The sequence below is a fragment of the Balaenoptera physalus genome, assembly GCF_965194825.1.
Source record: "Balaenoptera physalus genome assembly, chromosome: X".
In the NCBI taxonomy this organism is placed as follows: Eukaryota; Metazoa; Chordata; class Mammalia; order Artiodactyla; family Balaenopteridae; genus Balaenoptera; species Balaenoptera physalus.
In genome coordinates this window covers 89,803,163-89,824,407 of record NC_138903.1, presented here as the reverse complement: position 1 = coordinate 89,824,407, position 21,245 = coordinate 89,803,163, and the positions used below count along the sequence as shown (strand labels likewise).

At 37.6% G+C, this 21,245-nt stretch overlaps 1 protein-coding gene across 4 annotated transcripts in view; it reads right to left on the bottom strand.

Annotated features, from left to right (window-relative positions):
• Positions 1–20,867, bottom strand: part of CENPI (centromere protein I) — a 77,012-nt gene extending 56,145 nt beyond the window's left edge. Inside the window, exons 1-7 of one of the 4 annotated variants that reach the window (XM_082447568.1) lie at positions 20,708–20,867; positions 18,818–19,053; positions 18,059–18,196; positions 14,067–14,185; positions 13,672–13,779; positions 2,814–2,862; positions 2,502–2,548 (exon numbers count right to left, since the gene is read on the bottom strand). In XM_082447568.1, coding sequence (XP_082303694.1) covers positions 2,502–2,548; positions 2,814–2,862; positions 13,672–13,779; positions 14,067–14,185; positions 18,059–18,196; positions 18,818–19,040 — 684 coding nt within the window. In that variant the 5' untranslated portion in view covers positions 19,041–19,053; positions 20,708–20,867. The other 3 variants (XM_082447569.1, XM_082447570.1, XM_082447571.1) reach the window with 3 other exon arrangements.
• Positions 20,868–21,245: the final 378 nt, after the last annotated feature.

Genomic DNA, 21,245 nt, shown 5'->3' with positions numbered 1-21,245 from the left:
ACAGTTTGCAGAACTGAGGGAGTGTACCAGAACCTTTCCCCAATCTTTTCTACTGTTTAAGTCCCAGAGTGCTAGTAGCCAGGTTTATAGCCCTGTGACAAGTAATTTTACATGTCAACTTTGCTAGGCCATGGGGTGCCCAAATCAAATGTTCTGGGTGTTTCTGAGGGTGTTTTTGATGAGATTAACATTTAAATCGGTGGACTCTTGAGTAAAGCAGACTACCCACCATAATGTGGGTGGGCCTCATTCAATCAGTTGAAGGCCTATACCGAACAAAAAGACCAGCTCCCCCAAGCAAGAGTATTCTCCACCAGACTGCCAACTGCCGATGAACTCAAACTGGAACATCAGCTCTCCTGGATCTCCAGCCGGCAGGCCCACCCTGCAGATGTTGGACTTATGAGTCTCTATAATCATGTGAGCCAATCCCTTATAAAAATCTTTCTCTATATATACACACATCCTAGTGGTTCTGTTTCTCTGGAGAAGCCTGACTAATACAACCCCTAGTCAGGAAACAGGAGAATTTTTTTTAAATTTTATTTATTTATTTATTTTTTGGCTGCATTGGGTCTTCGTTGCTGCACGTGGGCTTTCTCTAGTTGAGGCGATCAGGGGCTACTCTTTGTTGCAGTGCGCAGGCTCTAGGCACGCGGGCTCAGTAGTTGTGGCACATGGGCTTAGTTGCTCCGCGGCATGTGGTACCTTCCCAGACCAGGGCTCGAACCCGTGTCCCCTGCATTGGCAGGCGGATTCTTAACCACTGCGCCACCAGGGAAGTCCCCAGGAGAATTTCTTAGGAAAAGTGACACCATCATCTGGGGGATTCCCCAATGAAACATCAAGATCCTACAATGAACAAGTCCTGCTCACGTACACAAGTTTCCAATGACCATTTTAGTGCTTTACTATTAAATATGGGCAAACAAGGTTTACCAGGTATTTGAGAAAAGCCTCTACCATGAAAGACCAAACAAACAAGAAAGGAACTCTGAGGAAACAGAGACAAAGCTCGGAACAGAAAAAAAAAAAAAATCAGCCCAAATCACACAGGTTCATGCCTGGTAGAGGGAGAATCCCAGAAACCACCCTTACCCACCTTCAACATGAGACCTAACTCCCCCTTCCTTTTCCAAAGACTGCTCTCAAAGGGCCTGGTGCATATAAGATAACAATGTGCCTGCTCCACTTCCCACCATTCATGCTTGCCACCAGAAAGACAATTTCTCTGTTTTGTGTCCATCATGATGGGAAGTTATGGGGCACGGATGGGTATAGAGGGAACACATGCCTCTGAAGGTATCAAAAATTCACATACCCAATACATTTGCTTACATGGGCTGATTATGCCTGTTACCATTTTACATGTTCAGTTACATGTGAGCATGGCTATGTCTTCTAGGCTCGGTATTGTTGGATGTGATCAAAGTCACCGAAATCCAGCTTATCAAAACAATTTTATGAATGTATCTTTATAAATAGGCATTGATAATGGGGTAATTTAGTAATGTACTATATAGAATATTAATAATGAAGCCATATATTTAATGTCTGGGTTAAAAATTTTTAGACACTGTACTGAGTCATTTTTTTAACTTTAACATATACTTGTCTCAGTTAATACAAATCAACAAGATCTTATTTATGGTAAGATTTTCTTATTCCATTGAAATGTTTTGCTGTTAACACGGAAAAATGTACATCTTTTTCATAACTTCTATTAATGTGAAATAAAATTAAACTTGGACAAAAACATTACCATTACTATCCTCAGAGAGCTACGAGAAGATACTGCACCCAGAGCGCCAAAATAGGAAGCTATAAAGCAAGAACAATCATTGAATTGTACCAACAGGAAACCTCACAACGGAGAAGCACACATGTGCACATGTGTTTGTGTTTTTCATGAAATTTGAATGCCTCTACATAGGTTGCGCAGGCTTCAACAGTTAGGCACAGGCACTACAACTTCCTATTGTTTTACACCCAAACCTTCACAGACTTCTGTTACCTGGCAGGTATAGTGGAAATAACAATGCAAGAGAGCTGTAAGGACAAGAGATAATAGTAAGGGAATATACTGAAGTTTAAGTATCCAGAAAAGAATGCTTTCCTAGATCACAGCCACAGAATAAATAAGCTAGTCACTTTAATAAAATAAAGTAGTCATTTTTGACTACTCCCTAACACTTATTTTCCAGCCATACCAACCCAGTTCTGTAAACGGTTTCTGCTATTTGGTATCGACCTGGCTTTGCTCATGCTGTTCCCTCTGCCAAGAGTGCCCTTCTCTTCTTTCCTGGCCTAGTTAAATTCTACTCACCATCACCACTCCTCCTTGACACCAGTCTGATTCTGATTTTTTATTTTGTTGACTGAGCTCCCCAGGCAATTAAGTTCCTTGAAGGTAAACATGCATTCGATTTTACATCCCCAAAGCCTAGCTCGGTACCTAGCACAGAGTACACTGGCCAGTTTTAGGTCTTTTCAGTACTCACCATTTTGGCCTGAAGATCAAGCAGTTTTCTCACACGAAATGGTTTGACTAGAAAAGGTAAAGAAAAGAAGTACTAGTCTGTGGTTCAGAATAAAAAGAAACCTTGTTCATGTAGCTTCTCCTTACAACACATCAAGAATATAATTACCCTGTTCAGTTAAGCCATTAAGCAGATGCTCTTAGATAAAAGTACTAAAAAGAAATCCCACAAAACCCTGTCATAGAACTAATGCTAACAGTTAACTTTATAAAGGCGGATACAAATGCTAATTCTACAGAGTGAATGTAATACAACTGGAATGAAAATACTCACCATTCTCTTTTTTGGTAAGTAAATACAACAAATGGCAGACATAAGGGCACTGTCAAAATATAAAAAATAAAAGAAAAAAAATGACAATATATCTTGACCGGGGCAACAATGCATTTTCCTCAAATGTCAATCTTATACTAAGAAAAAAGGCTTCGGGATTTCATTGAACAATAGTTTTACAAAGCTTCTTTTTCATACTACATAGTAGTGATAAAAAAAACAATAGTTTTAATTGGCATCCCTTTATGCCATTTTTAAAGTTATTTTTGGAATACAACAACAATGCAGACAATTTGAAAACCAGAAAAAGATTCTTCTACCTAACAAAAATTCATGTATTCCTTCTAGTAGGTCCGTATTTATTAAGATACAAACTTAAAATTTTTATCCTGATTTCCCACTTAGAAGTATTTTCCCATGTTACTTGGTCTTCAAAATGATCATTTTCAATGATCTTAATATTCCAGTGAGTGGATATACCAGAATTTAATTAATCATTTAGCCCTCAGTTTGGCAAATATCTCATAATAAATTTGTTAAACTACTAAATGATTCCTTGGTTCCCTTATACCACTTCATTTTGAGCATCCATTTGTTGAGGTTTTATTCTAGGTCAGGGGTCAGCAAACTACAGTCCACCTGTTTTTGCAAATCAAGCTTTACTGGAACACAGCCGCAGTCACTCATTTATGTATTGGCCATGGCTGCTTTCTCGCTACAACAGCAGAGCTGAGCAGTTGTGACACAGACTGAGTGGCCTGCAAAACCTAAGATATTCACTATCTGGCCCTTTACAGGAGAAGTTTGCTGATACCTGTTCTAGAAGAAAACTAGAGTAGAATATCTTCAGGACCAGCGGGTGGCAGTGTTTTACTTTCATTAAAAAAAAAAAAAATGATAACCATAAAATAAAACATTAAAAAAACCCCAATAAATTAGAGTTCATTAAATTAAGAATATCTGTTTATCAGACACGGAAATAATACTCTATTGCAGGGATGGGTAAACAACAACCTGTGGGTCAAATCCAGCCCACTGCTGGTTATTGTGAATAAAGTTTTATTGGAACACAGTCATTCATTTATGTATTTATTGTCTGTAGCTGCTTTTGCACTACACCAGCAGAGTGAGTACTTGTGACAGAGACAGTATGGCACTCAAACCTAAATATTTACTACCTGGCCCTTTAAGAAAAAATTTGCCAATACCTGCTTTAGATGTTAGGAAATTGAAAAAGTAAATTATTAAATAGGACTAGAGAAGGCAACAAAAGCAAAGATTTTCTTTAAACAAACTCATATTTTAGTATTCTTGATTCTAAACTTTGAAGTACAGCATTCCATATTGCCACTCCTTTACTTAGAAATGGGTTGATAAAGACTGAACATACTTGTAATAAGCATGGATTTATATATAGGATCTTCTTGTTTTTAAGGGAAGAATACATGTTATGACCAAGTCTGCCACATTGTACACAAAACATAGTAACTTTCAGTAAAAAAAAACAAAAAACAAAAAAAAACTCACTGCCTCACATCCCTAGGATATGAATCATTAGCAATACTGCTTATCATGTTGGGTATGAAACGAGTGCCACCCTAGGCCCCAGCATTCTATCTGACATTCTCCTTTAATCACATCTAGAAAGGAAAAATTCATGTGCATCTAAGACTTTACAATTGCTTTTCTGGCAAATAGTTAACCACCACATCTCAGTCACTACAGAGTCAGGCGCCTGCCAAGTTGTGACTTTTAATGCTTTTAAAAGTTAGGATCCCTATTTCTTGATCTGGGTGATGTTTATACAAATATGTTCGGTTTATAAAAATTAATTGAGCTGATCACTTATAAGTAATTTTGTGTATGTATACTTCAATAAGTATTTTTTAAAAGATAGAAAAAAAGAAAAGAAAAGGAAAAAAAGCAGGCCCCCTTCCCCCCCTGCCATGCTGAGCAAGAAACTCTCTCGTCAGCATCATGAAAACTACTCAAGTACACTGCAATTATTTGACAAACATTTATGAATAGTTCCTATTCATTCATTCACTCATGAAATAAGTACTTATTAAGCAGTGGATAAAACAGACAAAAAGGTCTGCTCTTATGAAGTTTACAATACTAAATACCTGGGTTATAAGAGGCTCAGTCCCTGCCTGGAAGAACTCCTAAGTATGTATCCAAAAGAATTCTAAGCAGGGACTTGTACAGACACTTGCATGCCAACGTTTACTGCAGCATTATTCATGTTAGCCAAAAGGTAGAAACAACCCAAGGGTTCATCAACAGATAATGGATAAAGAAAATGTGGTATAAACATACAATGGAATACTATTCAGCCATAAAAATGAAGTTCTGACACATGCTATAACATGGATGAACTTGGAAGACATGCTAAGTGAAAGAAGCCAGACACAAAAGGACAAATACTGGATGATTCCACTTATATGAGGCACCTAGAATAGGCAAATTCATAGACAGAAAGTAGATTAGAGGTTCCCAGGGGCTGGATGGAGGAGGAATGGGGAGTTATTGCTTACTGGCTAGAGAGTTTCTGTTTATGGTAATACAAAAGTTTTGAAAATAGATAGCAGTGATGGTTGCACAACATTATGAATGCAATTAATAACAACTAATAATACTTAAAATTAATAACACTTAAAAATTCATAACACTTAAAAATTCATAACAATTAACAACACTTAAAATAGTTAAAATGGTAAATTTTACGTTATGGAAAAAAGATAACAGGTTAAAAGAATGAAGTACTAATACATGCTGACAACATGGCTGAATCTTGAAAGCATTATGCTAAGTAAAAGAAGCCAGTCAAAAAAGACCCCATATTAGGGACTTCCCTGGTGGTCCAGTGGTTAAGACTCCATGCTTCCACTGCAGGGGGCCTGGGTTTGATCTCTGGTTGGGGAACTAGGATCCTGCATGCTGCGCAGGGCAGCCAAAAGAAAAAAAGAAAAGAAAAAGAAAAAAAGACCCCATATTGTATGATTCCATTTATGTGAAATGTCCAGAATAGGCAAATCTCTAAAGACACAAAATAGATTAAGAGTTGCTTAAGAACCTCTAAATAGGAAGATGGGGGTGATAGCCAAAAGGTATGAGTTTTTTTTTTTTTAATAAAGTGAAAGAATGTCACAATAAAGCAAGTCACACGAATTTTTTGGTTTCCCAAGGGGTATGAGATTTTTGAGGTGATGAAAATGTTCTAAAACTGACTCTGTTCATGGTTGCACATATCTGTGAACATACTAAAAACCAGTGGATTTTACTTTGAGTGGACTGTATGGTATGTGAGTTACATCTCAACAAAGCTGTTTTTAAAAAGTATCCAGCGAGAAAAGAAATGACATACTACAATTAGACTGATTTGACAACAATGGAAAGGAGGTGCCAGTGCAATATTGTCAATGTCCTGAGAGAACTTCACTGTCACCCTAGAGTTCTACACACAGTAGAACCAATTTTCAAGAGCAAGGGCATAGTAAAGACATTTTTGGGCAAAGACAGAGTTTACCATCAAAGATTCTACTGAAAGAATATTCTAGAAAACGAGCTCGATTGAAGGTCTGAGATGCAAAAACAAATGATGAGCAAAGATATTGGCAAATATGTGGGCAAATCTAAACAAACACCAACTGTGAAGAAAATAATATTGTCTACTGTATGTGTATGTGGAGGAGGATGGAGAAGAAAGAGCCAGAACTAAAACCAGATAATAGCATATAATCTGGGAGGGGTGTGATCAGAGTTAAAGCATTCTGAGGTCCTTGTATCATTCAAGATGAAGGTAAAGATATTAGTTACCTTTGGACTTTAAGAAAAAAACATTAAAAATTTAAACTGAGAACATTATAAAGTTATTAATTCATTAAAAAATAATAAACCCATTATATGCTAGATGACATATTTTACAAAAAAAAACTACATTTTCCAAACAAAAGAAAAGCAGTAAGAAGGATGACACTGTCTTACATTTTACACTATATATGCATGTTAAAATAGGTACAATAACAGCTAAAACAACACACACAGAATGTGTAATTTCCAACCAAGAATGGGGGAAAACCACAATTAATCCAAAATAAGAGGGATGAGGGAAAGAATCAGAAAAAAGCAGATCATTTAGAAAGCTCAAAATAAGATATTGATATTTCAATTTATTTCTACTATATCAACAATCACTACAAAAGTAAATAAACTAATTTTCCAGGTAAAAGTGAAAAACCGTCAGACAGGATTTAAAAATAAAATCTAGTTATATGCTATTGAAAAGAGGCATCTAAGGGATTTCCCTGGTGGTCCAGTGGTAAAGAATCTGCCTTCCAATGCAGGGGACGCAGGTTCGATCCCTGGTTGGGGAGCTAAGATCCCACATGCCATGGGGCAACAAAGCCCGCATTGTGAGCCTCAAAGAGAGAGCCTGCCCGCGTGCCGCAAACTACAGAGCCCATGTGCTCTGGACCCTGTGCGCCCCAACTACAGAGCCCACACACCCTGGAGCCCGCGCCACAACTAGAGAGAAGCCCGCGCACCACAACAAAGAGCCTGCGCCGCAACGAAAGATCCCACGTGCCGCAACTAAGACCTGATGCAGCCAAAAATATAAAAAGAAAAAAAGAACATAAATTGTTTTTTAAAAATAAATAAATAAAAGAGGCATCTAAGACATGAGGGCAAAAGAAGATTTTTCAAAAAACCAAAAGATGGTAATATACCAAGCAATATACTAGCCAATGTCAATATCAAACGAAATGACTAAAACAAAAAGCATTTCTGAAGAACCTAGTGGCAAGACGGGAATAAAGACACAGACCTACTAGAGAATGGACTTGAGGATATGCGGAGGGGGTGGGGTGAGATGTGACAGGGTGAGAGAGTGTCATGGACATATATACACTACCAAATGTAAAATAGATAGCTAGTGGGAAGCAGCCGCATAGCACAGGGAGATCAGCTCGGTGCTTTGTGACCACCTAGAGGGGTGGGATGGGGAGGGTGGGAGGGAGGGAGATGCAAGAGGGAAGAGATATGGGAACATATTGTATATGTATAACTGATACACTTTGTTATAAAGCAGAAGCTAACACACTATTGTAAGGCAATTATACTTCAATAAAGATGTTTAGAAAAAAAAAACTCAGAAGAAAACATAGGGGAAATCTTCATAATGTTGGATTTAGCCATGATTTCTTGGATATGACACAAAAAGCACAGACAACAAATGAAAATATAGATAAACTGGACTATGTCAAAATTAAAAACTTCTGTGCAACAAAAGTCATTATTAACAAGAGTGATAAGGTAACCCATGGAATGGGAAAAAATACTTGCAAATCATATATCTGATAAGGGGTTAACATCCAGAATATATAAAGAATTCCCACAATGAAACAAACAACCTGATTAAAAGATGGGCAAAGGGCCTGAACAGACATTTCTCCAAAGAAGATATACCAATGGCCAATAAGCACATGAAAAATGCTCAACATCACTAATTATTAGGGAAGTGCAAACCACAGTGAGATACCAATTCTTATCCATTAGGATGGCTGTTATTTAAAACAAAACAAAAACAGAAAATAGCAAGTGCTGGCAAGAATGTAGAGAAATTGGAATGCTGTGCATTGTGCAAGGGATGGTAAAATGGTGCAGTCACTGTGGAAAACAGTATGGGAGCGTCTCAAAAAATTAAACATAAAATTACTATATTACCATACAATCCAGCAATTCCCTTCTGCATTCATACCCAAAAGAATTGGAAGCAGAGCCTTGAATAGATATTTCCACACCCATGTTTGTAATAGCATTATTAGTTATTATTTCATTGTTATTATTATTATTTTATAACAGCATTATTTACAACAGCCAAAAGGTGGAAACAATGCAAGGGTCCATTGATGGATGAATGGATAAACAAAACATGGTATATACATACAATGGAATATTGTTCAGCCTTAAAAGGCAAGGAAATTCTGGCACATGCTACAACATGGATTAACCCCAAAGACATGCCAGGTGAAATAAGCCAGTCACAAAAGGACAAATATTGTCTTCAGTCTATTTATAATAATTATATAAATTCAAGTCATATATATTATTTCCACTTAAAAAGTAAGGGAAATTTATTATGGATCTCACTATATTTGTGTTGTATACTCTTTCTGGCTATTTTTTGATATGAAATAACTATTAAACTCATCTTGTTACAAGTAAAAAAAAAAAAAAGCATTTCTAACAAAGGGCAACTCCATGATAAAGGTTTGATTCAGCAGGACAATATGAAAACTATAATTGTGCATATATCTAGTAATAGACTCAAAATATATAAAGTAAAATTTGACAGAACTTTAAGGGAAAACTAACAAATCTGCCTTCATAGTGGGAGATTTTCAACATACCTCACTCTGTAATTGATAAATGGGCAGCAACAACAATAAATCCATAAGGATAGAGAAAATTTCAATTCCAATAACCTTCATTCCCTCACCCTACTTCAACAACTCACCCCATTGTCACTCTGAATCTTGTCATCACATTGAACCATCCCCTCCTGAAATCTTAAACTCCAATGCTACAATTTCTATCATTCCAGTTTTTAACCCCAATACATTTCCTGAATGTCACCAAGGCATCCTGAACCTCAGCTGCGTGTGCTCCCAATCTGCCCTGTTTTGTCTTCACCTTCTCCCTGTTCTCTCTAGACTTCCTGATCCATCGGCGGTCACTCTCTTGCCTCCTTGTCCCACCCTGGAGAAATTACCTATCACAAATTTGTGCTCCCTAAACTCATCTGGGCCTTCAGAACTGTGTCTCTAACCTCCTATTTCTATTTCCACCAAAAGCTATTTCAAAATGTATACTCTCTCCTCAAACATAATATTCTATCTTCCCATCCTCATTCTCAGCAGAAGACCTTGCCTCCTACTTAAGTGAAACTTTGAGGAAAAAAAAATCACTAAAACCACTGGGCAGGAATTCCCTCAATCATGTCCCTTACTAACCCACAAATTTATTGACATCAACACCCATGTCTCTCTTCCTGTTGAAAACAAATTCCTATGACTTTAACCCTGATCCCCAGTCTTATTTTGATACCTCTCCTGTATACTCACATGGAGCTCTGTGGATACTATCACAGGATTTATCACACTGTACTTATCTTCTCTCCTACTACATTTAAAGATCTTCAAGGCTCAGCCTCTTACTAGATAGCTTACCTTAGCAAAGTTACATAACTTTTCCAAGCCTCAGTTGTCTCATCTCTAAAATGGGAATATCATTTTCCATAAATCCTGGCTCTAGTCACGTGACTCTGGGTAATTATTTGACTTCTCTGTGCCTCAGCTTCCTCATCTCTAAAATGGGGATAAAAGTGTATACCACATAAGGTTGGCAAGAGGTTCATGTGAGTTAAAACCACTTCTTATCTGGTGTGTGTTTTACACTCACCGCACATTTCAGTTTGGCCTAGCCACATTCCCAGTGCTCACTTAGTCAAATGAAGCTAGTGGCTACTATACTGGTAGCACAAGTATAGAAAATAGTAGGTGCTCATTAATTTCTTTTAGAATATCGATGTAAGAAAAGAACTTTCAGACCCTCAGAACTGGGAAAAAAACACTTTACATAGTCTAACATTTCTTTCTCTACATTTTAACATCTCTGAAAACAGAACTAATCCTAAAATCCATATCATGTGATAGTTTTAATGGCAGCATTCTACTGTAACGGTTCATAAGATAATGATGCATCTTAACACTGATGGCATCTTAGAGATGATGAAATACTGTGTATATAAAGTATACTAGTGCCTGGCATATAAGCCTCATATAAGTTAATTATATGAGGCTTATAGTTAACTTATTCTTACTCATATTTGTATTTCCAATACTAGTTCAATGCCTTTCATATTATGTGGTTAATAAATGTTCATTGAGTGAATTTCTACAGGATGTAGCCTCAAACTTTGTACATCTAAAGCCAAATATATTATATTCCTTCCAAAACTACCTCCTTTTCACAAATTTCCTTTTATGGTCAAAGGTACCATCATTCTGAGTCATGCTGCCTTAAAAACTTGGATCTTTATCTCTTGACCCTTCCCTTAATCCAATATAGGTACCAAGTCAATTCTTCCTTTACAATTTCCCCTAAAATTTGTCCTTTCAATTTTTCATTCCCCTGAGTCTAGGATAGTGATTCTCAAACTTTTTGGTCTTAGGACTCTTTACATTCTTAAAACTTAGAGGACCCCGAAGAGCTTTTGTTTATCTGGTTTATATCTGTTGATATTTACCATATTAGAAACTAAAACTCGGAAATTTTTAAATGTTTACTAACTCATTTAAAAAATAAGCCCATCATATGCTAACAATAAATGAAATATTTTATGAAAAATAACTATATTTTCCCAAAAAAATGACTTAGAGTGACACAGTTTTACATTTCTACAAATTTCTTTAATGTTTCTGACTTAATAGAATACAGCTGGATTCTCTGCTTCTGCATTAAATCTGTTACAATATGTTGTTCTGATTGAAGTACATGAAGAAAAGCCAGCCTCACACAGATATGTAGTTGGAGAAGAAAGTAATATTTTAATAGCCTTTTCAGAAAATTGTGGATATTAGTCTTTGATACTTCACTAAAACTTGGTAAGTGATAGTCTCTTAGGGAACAGCTGCAATGTGGAATCTGAAATCTTATCAATGAACTCTCTTTGTACTCTGTTCCATTAAAATTCATTGATATATCTTGCACTTTGGATAGCTCTTTTACCCATGCATAATTTCATAATATCATACTTGATAATTTGGAAATTAGTTATATCAAGTTTCCAAATATTGACACATTTCATTATACAATATCTAAAAATCACATTCATTAATATTGCTACCATCCTCATCAGGAAAGTCTTTAAGTATTGGGAAGCTGTCAAGTTCACAGTGGCAGATACAAATTTTCCAAACTTGTAATTTTCGCTTAAAAGCTCAAATTTTATCACTGGCAAAAAATAGTGCCACTTGTTTTCTTTGAAATGACCAGCTCACTTTGTTCATTTTCAAGAAAACATCTGCCAAATACCCAAGTCTGAATAACCACAGTTTATATGTCAGTCACTCTTTGAAGTAAAAATGGTATTCTGTGAAAAAAGCAGCTGGTTTAGCTCACAACTCAATCACACAAGTGCTTTTCCTCAGGACAACTGTTGTACTTTAGTATGCAGAAGGGATTTATTTGTACTTCCCATTTCATCAAACATAATATTAAAGATGTGTCTCACAGGTTGAAGTTTAATATAATTAATGAAGTAATTTTTACTGCTTCATTTGGGACATTATTAAGTGAAACTAGCATTTTTGTTTTTTACTGCAGTGAAGAACACAACGACCCCTAGTACAGTCTGGTCCCACTGACCTGATTTGTGCTAAGGCGCCAGCAGTTTTATCCACCATCAGTGCAAATGTCAACACAGCGAAAATAGCGAATAACATCTTGATATTGCTATAAAGATAACTTGAACCACTGAGACCTCCTGAAAGGTTCTCAGGGAGCCTCAAGGGGTCCACAGAGCATATCTGAGAACTGCTAGTTTAGGATGTCATCATCATGCTAGTCTCCTAACTAGTCTTCTGACTCTAGCCTCCATCCTAATTCATAATGTTTGGCACTACTAGATACAACTTCCTACAGTGTTGCTTTCAACATGTTCTGCCCCAAGTTTTTCAGTGATTTCCCCACTGGATATAGGATAAAGTTCAAATTCCTTACCATCACATTTAAAGACCTCAACAATTTTTCCTCACCCAACTTTTTCAGCCTTATCACCCACCACTGCCTGACACCAATTGTAATTAAGTCAGTCTGATCTATTTAAGGTCTCCTGAAATACAATTTACACAGTTCACAACTTCGCTTGAAATATTCCTGTCATATCAAACATCAAATCTCAAATCCTACTCAACCTTCACGGCCTAGCTCAATGCCTACATACTTTATGATGCTTTTTCTAATCACTCTGGTTTACAGTGTTCTTTCCTTCCTGGAAATATCACAGCAATTATTATCCTCATGTTAACATATACTGTCTTTGATAATTTAACTTATGCGTTGTTATTTAACTTTATCTGCTTCCCTTAGTCCCCCAACTGGATTATAAACCCCTGGAATATGGAAACTCTCTGCTAAACTTTGAATCTTCTACATTGCCTCGATCAATGCAATGAAGACAGTCAATTTTTTAAAAATGAAATCAATGGATGAATTCCCTATCCAGAAGCAAGAGGAATTCGGTTAGATGAATGGTTCACATGGTCTGTGAACTACTGATGGTCCTTGAAAGTCTTCCATGTGGACAGTAGATTGATTTCTTAGAGTTATTAATGTTTTCAATGGGAATAATTATGCTATTTAATCAAAATCAGTCCATTGGCATCTCATGAAAAGTAATCCTCTCCTCATTAATTCTGATGAGGTTTTCGCAGTGTTAATCAAGAAACTGTACAATAAGTGACTCAAAGGACCCTGCTGAAGTGGTTTAAAAGGGAAAAGATGGCAATCATTGCTCTATATCAGCAAATAGACTCCAATGTGAACTCAATTCTATCTGTTACAATTATTTCCTTAAAAAAGATATAAAGCAAATGCATTAAAAATTTTATTTGTTAATCTGACAGACAGGTGTAAAGATGTTTGTTATGTTACTCTTTATACTTTTCTATGTGTTTCATATATTTTAAAATAAGTAAGGAAAGTTGTGTGGCACTTTGAAGCACATATAGTGCATCGATATACAAGCACATACCATTTGATCAATGCATGATGCTGTCCAATTTTTACTTACCAGTGCATCATCTTGCAATGAAGCAAAAAAGAAGCCATAGAGCAAGTTAATTTGCTCCTTGTGATCAATGAAGTCAAACATTGCAACCAGCCAACGATAAAAAAGTACCTATTGAGAGACAAAATGCTTATCTTTAGAGAAATATAACTTGCAGAGGAAGGAGCTTAATTCCCCCCCTCAGGGCTGTTTTAGAAGCCTCTAGCACAAAGAAGGATAATAGATTTTATCTCTCAGTAAAAATTTCTGTTTGAACAGACTCCTTGCATCAAGCTACATTGTTCCAAAACTACAGGCTTTGCACAAAAGGCCACTGCCATTACTCCATAAGTGGCTCTTCCTTGCCAGCCCTTAAGTGGTTCTGAAGGACTTATCATCAAAGGGTTTAAAAAGATTACCTTGGTGCTACCAGAACACTTGCCAACACAAAGCCAAGAGACCGCCTTAACCACAGAATCTTCTGATATTAGAGTTGCTGGAATCATACACTTGAATATCCGAGTGTTTACAGCACTCCCTGGAAAGCAGACAAACTCTAAATCAAACTACATTTTAGGATCTTGACTGTTTCCTTACTATTATTAACTCTTGGTCCTAAAAATTTCACTTCACATTGAAGGCAATAAAATAATATTCAATATCTCTTATCATCATTACAAAACATAGTTTGAAACAAAAATGTACCTTTAACTTTTAATATAAACTATAAAGCAAATTCTTTGGTTCTAATATTTTTATCTAACAAGGGAGGATGAGTACAGGATTTCTTCTTGGCATGATGAAAATGTTTGGAAATTAGATAGTGGTGATGGTTGCACAACTCTATGAATATGCTAAAAAAAATTTTTAAAAAACCCTGAATTGTATGCTTCAAAAGGGTGAATTTTATGGTACGTGAATTACACCTCAAAAAGTCTTTTACTCCTAGGAAAATTTCAAGGACTTTTTAAAATGGCATAATAGATTCTGATTTATTTAAAGCTACTCTAAGATATCTTGCATGAGCTCCTATGTTTAAGAATAAATAGATATATTTCTAGTCTCCATCCCCCCCAAAAAAGTGGGAAGGATAGCAGAATGAAACAACTATACTATTAGCTGGTAGTAATATCATTCTATATTGGTCCAATCTTTCCATCATACTCTCTTGGCTTCTATGCTATCCTCCCATCTGCTAATAGAAGTGATTTTGCGAGTAGTTTTGTGTATACCCTATATCAACTTCTGCTTATTAAGGCTTCAATAATTAAATATACATGTATATCATCAATTTCTTTTTGTATTTAAACATTATTTTATTTGCATTATACAGTGGTGATCACAACCATTCACTGAAAAAACAGTGTTCTCAACTTCTCATGCAAGTAGAAGCCTCAACAATATCTTGGATACATGTGTCTTTAACCACTGTTTTACAGGTATTATAGCGTGGTAATCACATCCATTCAGTATAACACTGTTCTCAACTTCTCCCACAAGTAGCATTCTTAGAAACATACAGGTCTTTAAACGCTGTCTTACATGCATTATAGCATGGTTATCACATCCATTCACCAAGATAACACTGTTCTTAACTTCGCCTGCAAGCAGCATTCTCAGAAACATCTTATACATCTTTTCTTTTCCTACTAGTGTAGACCTCTTATTTTTTTTAATAAAAATTGTATATATTTAAGATGCACAACATGATGATACGATATAATCAGCCCTCCATATCCATAGGTTCTGCACCTGTGGATTCAACCAACCACAGACAGAAAATATTTGTTTAAAAAAAGAAAAATTCCAGAAAGTTCCAAAAAGCAAAACTTGAATTAGCCACACAAGACAACTATTTACATGGCATTTACATTGTATTTACAACTATTTACATAGTGTTTACATTTTATTAGGTATTATAAGTAATCTAGAGATGACTTAAAGTATACAGGAGGATGTGTGTAGGTTATATGCAAATATTACGCCATTTTATCAAGGGATTTGAGCATCCTAGGATTTTGGTATCTGCAGGGGGTCCTGGAACCAACACCCGGCAGATACTATATACCTATATAGAATAAAATGACTACTACAGTCAAGCTAATTAACATTTTATCTCCTCACATAGTTACCATTCTTTGTGTGTGGTAAGAGCACATGAAATCTATTCTCTTGCAAATTTCCAGTATTCTATACAATATTACTAACTATAGTCATCATGTTGTATATCAGATCTCTAGATTTATATATCCTACATAACTTCAACAATATATCTCATCAATTCCTACCCCATCATTCTGTGGAGAAGAAAGGAAGCAGTGATGGCAGGTAATGAATCACAAGAATAAAAATCTCTGCTTTCCAGTCTCGTGGTATCTTGTTTTTACTCCTCTCTTCTCCCCTACTCCCATCCCCCAACCCTTGTAAAGTTTACAACAGTCTGACCGCTAACACTTTACACATGCACCAAATTCAAAGGGAGAAATCAATAAAGACTCTATTCTTACTTCCCAGTGACTTTTCAATTACTAAAGAGTCCAAAGTCCCTTTGTACCTAATTATGACATTTCTAGCACACCTGCCCCTCAATATGTATTTCAACTTAGCAAAACAGTTACATATAAAGATCTGGTAGTGATGGTGGATATCACAGAAATAACTAAAAGGAGAAAAGCAATTAATGAGGCTACATTTAATGTCACCAAATTCCAGCTTAACAGAAAAACGAAATTAGACTAGAAAGTCAGAGATTATTTTTTAAATTGTTACATACAAGTTTCTAAGTCTGAGGCATGCATTTTGAAACATGCATGCATTTGCAACAAGACCTGGCAAACATCACGAAAACCTTCTAAACGTTAATTTCTGAGATATCAAAAAAGAAAAGAGAAATTCCAAAATAGAAAACATCTGTACATTCTATACATGTTTTAAGGGGAGAAGGGATAGATAGAATTGTTCTCAATAGACACTAATCAGTTAAACATGAATTCCTAGAAATTTGTCAAAACCAATCTGAAACCACTTAGAAGAAGACCAATTTTATTAGGTCAAATTTAACTTTCTAGGAAAACAAAGAGAACTAATCAGGTAAAAATAGAGAACTAGGGACTTCCCTGGTGGCACAGTGGTTAAGAACCCACCTGCCAATGCAGGGGACACGGGTTTAAGCCCCGGTCCGGGAAGATCCCACATGCCGTGGAGCAACGAAGCCCATGCGCCACAACTACTGAGCCTGTGCTCTAGAGCCCGTGAGCCACAACTACTGAGCCCGCGTGCCACAACTACTGAAGCCCATGCACCTAGAGCCCGTGCTCTGCAACAAGAGAAGCCACTGCAATGAGAAGCCCGCGCACCACAACGAAGAGTAGCCCCCACTCGCCGCAACTAGAGAAAAGCCTGCGCGCAGCAACAAAGACCCAACGCAGACAAAAATAAATAAATAAAAATTTTTAAAAATATAGAGAACTAAAATTCCTGGAAGTCATATACTGAATTCAGCTAGTAATGTGCTGTCTCTCTCTCTCAGACACACACACACACCTGCAAACATGATAGGGTATGCACAAAGGAACCCAATATGCAAGGGCTAGAAAATGGTATATAAAGTATTCAATTTTGATAGTTGTCTTAATTAAAAAAAAAAAAAGGAGAAAACCCACTAGCAGTGTGGTGCAGCATAAACACTAGAAGGGGAGTTAGGAGATCTGAGTTCCCCAGTTCTAGCTCTGAGATTAAGCAAGTCTCTTTAACCACTCTGGGCTTCAGTTTCCTCACCTTTAAAATGAGAATGTTCAAGGGCTAAAATACTCTCTAAGTCTCAATTTGGGTGAGGGTAGGTTAAAAGGTTCTTCTCGAGTAAAAAGAATAACGGACAGATATGATTTCTTTCTAAGACTCTCCCCCCACTGCCATTACAAATGAACTTAGAACAGAAAAGGAAGCATTGGCACAAAAGAAAAAACATCTTGACTATTAAGGCCACAGACACTGGAATGGAGAGAGTATCAACAGGGACTTGCCATAGATAAGTGAACCTAAAGGCAATAAAATAGACCAAGTGATCTCTTAATGTGCCTTCCAGCAACACTATTTAAATTATCATCTATCCTTCTTAAGAGAAATACTAAAAATGGCTCCCATGTATTTGGTGACAAGAATCCATTTTATTTGTAAAGATATGTGATAACTAGCCATTTTCAGCATATGCACATAGAAACTTTTGGTTCATAAGGTAGTGTGAACACAAGAAAGGCCCATTTTATTGATATAATCTTATCAGATTGGTTTTATGAAGAGAATAGGAAAAATATATAGTTCTTTAACTGCAGCTGATTCCAATCAACAATCTAATTCAAAGTCTGAAAGGCAAAACAAATAGCAAACTGAAAAATTTATCCCCTTGACATACCAAATTTGCCACTGAGTGCCACATTTAATAGAATGTCGATTCCTTCTGGAGCTAACCCATTCTTCCACGCCTCATTTTCCACAGTTTTCAAGTGTTTCTCCAAGGTTTTATCTTTACTCTGTGAAGTTTTAACGGGACCTGGAAGAGGAACAATATTAAATAGTGAGGACTTTAAAACTCTCTCACTCCTCAGCCTCAACAGTTACAATTAGGATTCTTCAAAGGAATAGCTTTACGTAAAAGATGTCTTCCTAAAAACCCTTCAAAGCCTTTAAAACCCTAGAACACTTCACAGCAAAGCAGGAAAACTGAATCCTTCCCTGGCTTCTCTGCTCTAAACTAACTAAAAGCACTGAACTTAGACTAAGCTGTTGCAAAAACTAGGGCAGTGGTTCCCAAACTTTGCTGCACGTTGGAATCACCTAAGGAGCCGTTAAAAAATCCCAATGCCCAGCTTGTATCCCATACCAACAAAATCAGAAAGTCTAAGAGTGGATGCCAGGTACCAGTGGGTTTTAAAGATTCTCGGGAAATCCCAATGTGCAACAGTTTGGAAACCACTCTGCCAGGAACATGCTTTGTTGCTATATCCCTAGTACCTAGCATACTGATATGTAGTAAGTGCTCAATAAATGTCCATTAAATAAACAAAAATCACGAATGAGCAAAAATATGCTTTCCTTTAAAAATCCTTAAGAAAAAAAGTCTGAATATTTTTACAGGAATAGGACTTAACATAAGGAAAACAATCTGTCTTACCTTTCTCAAAGTATGTCAGTGCTATTTGCAGAGCGCCTTCTGCTTGATCATCAGCATGTTCATAGTCTTCCACTGGATTGTTTTGTCCATGTTTCGAGATGCTCTTTGAGTCACTTAGGTCCTCTTTTACTTTCCAGGCCGAGAGTCTAGTCTGATAGCTATTACTACCTTGTGAAGTCCTCTGTTGTGCCTGAGAGTTCTTAACTTTCCTTTGAAGTGACATTACTGCACGTGTTCTATACAGAAACAAGTGTCAAGTTACCATTAACCAGCCAAACTGTCCCTCCCTTTTTACTCCACAAAGACAGGGATCACACATGCCGGTATTCCCACATTTAGTACAGAGGACCTAGCATACAGGTACACAATAAAAAAACTGACAGCAATCCAGGCAACAAAATCTATAGGTTAACTTTCTCAAAAAGCCCTTGACCTAAATAGGAACAGAAACAACTCTCCAAGGTAACATTCACTAGCTGGCCTTGTGAGGGGAAAAAAACAGTAAGAGTACAGGCAACATAACAAATTCTCTTAAAAGGGCTATATCACATAAGTGAGTCCAAAACTAATCCATCTCATGAACTCAATGTTACTTTCTCCACTCCTATTTTTCTCCACCCTGCCTTGATTTTGCTTTTAAACTTTAATGTTGCCTGCTTTGTCAGTGCTAAGTTAAAGACAAACTGGTGGCCAAACCAAGGATTCTCAGAACAGAAACATGCCCCGATAATTCACTTATTCAATAAATAATTACTGAGCATCATCTACAATATATGCCATGCACAATTCTACTCACCGGGGAAAAAATAACAAAACAGTCAAGGTCTGTGCTCTCATGAAACTTATGGGGGTGGAGTGAAGAGGAGTTGTGAGAGTCAATAAATAAGTAAATAACTAATAGTGAGCATAATATACAGTGATGTCATAGAAGAGAGGTGGGGGTGAGAAGCTACTTTGGAATAAGTGTTCAGAGAACGCCTCTCTGATGTGACCTTTAAGCTGAGATTTGAATGCCAGGAGGAACCAACCATGTTAAGAGCTGGTGGAAGAGTATTTCATGGAGAGGAAAGAACAAGACATGCTAGGACCTTAAAGCAAGAGCTCTGTGTGTTAAAGAAACAGCAACAACACCGGTAAGAGGCGAGGGTCGGTGGGGTAGTGGCATGAAAAGAGGTACAGAGTAGTGGGAGACGAAGTCAAAAAGGCAGACAGGGACTGCTATATTGGGGTTGTAAGCCAGAACAAGGAATTTGGTTTTTAAGTGTCATAGGCAACTATGGGGGAAGGGAAGACTGTTACAGAGAGGAGTGATACCATCTGATTTATGTTTTAAGATCATTTTAGCTGCAGTGCGGAAAACAGAATGTTAGGGGTGCAGGAGTGGAAATAGACAATTAAAAGGGTCTAGCAAAAGTCCAGAAGAGATATGACTGCAATCTGAACCTGGCCTAAGGTGTAAATGGTAGGAGAGGTAGAAAATGATTGTATTCGTGAAATGTTTTGGAAGGAGACTGGGCAAGGCCGTAATAAAGGCATTGGATGTAGGGAAAAAGAAAGAGAGGAAGCCAGAATGACTTCTAAGTTTTGGGCTTCAAATAGGAAAAACTAAGGGAATGGTCGTAATGACAATCAACCCCACCTCCCTAGAACAGATGAGGCTGGAGCAGAAGAGCAATATGTATGTCTAACCCACCAAGAAGTTCCAGGTTCCGAGTTGTTTCCTCGGGTCCTACGAAAGAAGGGCGGGCGAGCAGCTTCTGGCCCTTTCCGGTGGAACCGTCCCATCGCTCCCCAAGGACCCCCTTTCACAGCCTGCCTCAGCAAGGAGCGAACTTGGCCACGACAACGGACCCACTGGGCAGATTCCCGGTCTGCGGAAAAACCCGATACCTTGTAGGACAGTCTTGCTCAGAAGTCAGGAGATTGATTCCCTTCAGCCTCGGGGCTCCCACTTTGCCCGGTGTTTAAAAGCACCTCACCTAAAATACTCCTCAGTCCCAAAGCCTCTGGAGTCCAAACGTCACCTCCCGGATTCGAATGAGCGGGCTCCGCCCCGCGCATGCGCTTCCGCGGCGACTCAAGGGGCTTCAGGGCGGAGCCACGCGTTCTGCTGAAGCCTGATTGGTTGGGTCACAGCTCAATGGCGCGAAGCGGCGCGCGCGCCCACGCTGACGCAAACGCAATTCCGCAGAGCCGCCGGCCACACCCGCCAGGCCCGGGGACGCCCGGCTAGCGGGCAGTTGCTGCTGAAATTAGCCCATTGGCTGATGTTCCCACTGTTCTAATATTGTTCCCATTCGTCACTGTGCCTAAAACGGAACAATTAGTGTCTCGGTTCTTGAGTTTAACAAGACCAATTACAGTGATCCATTTGCTCAGATTGACCCCAAAGGTCGGGACTTTGAATCTGTAGGAAAATATGAAACTG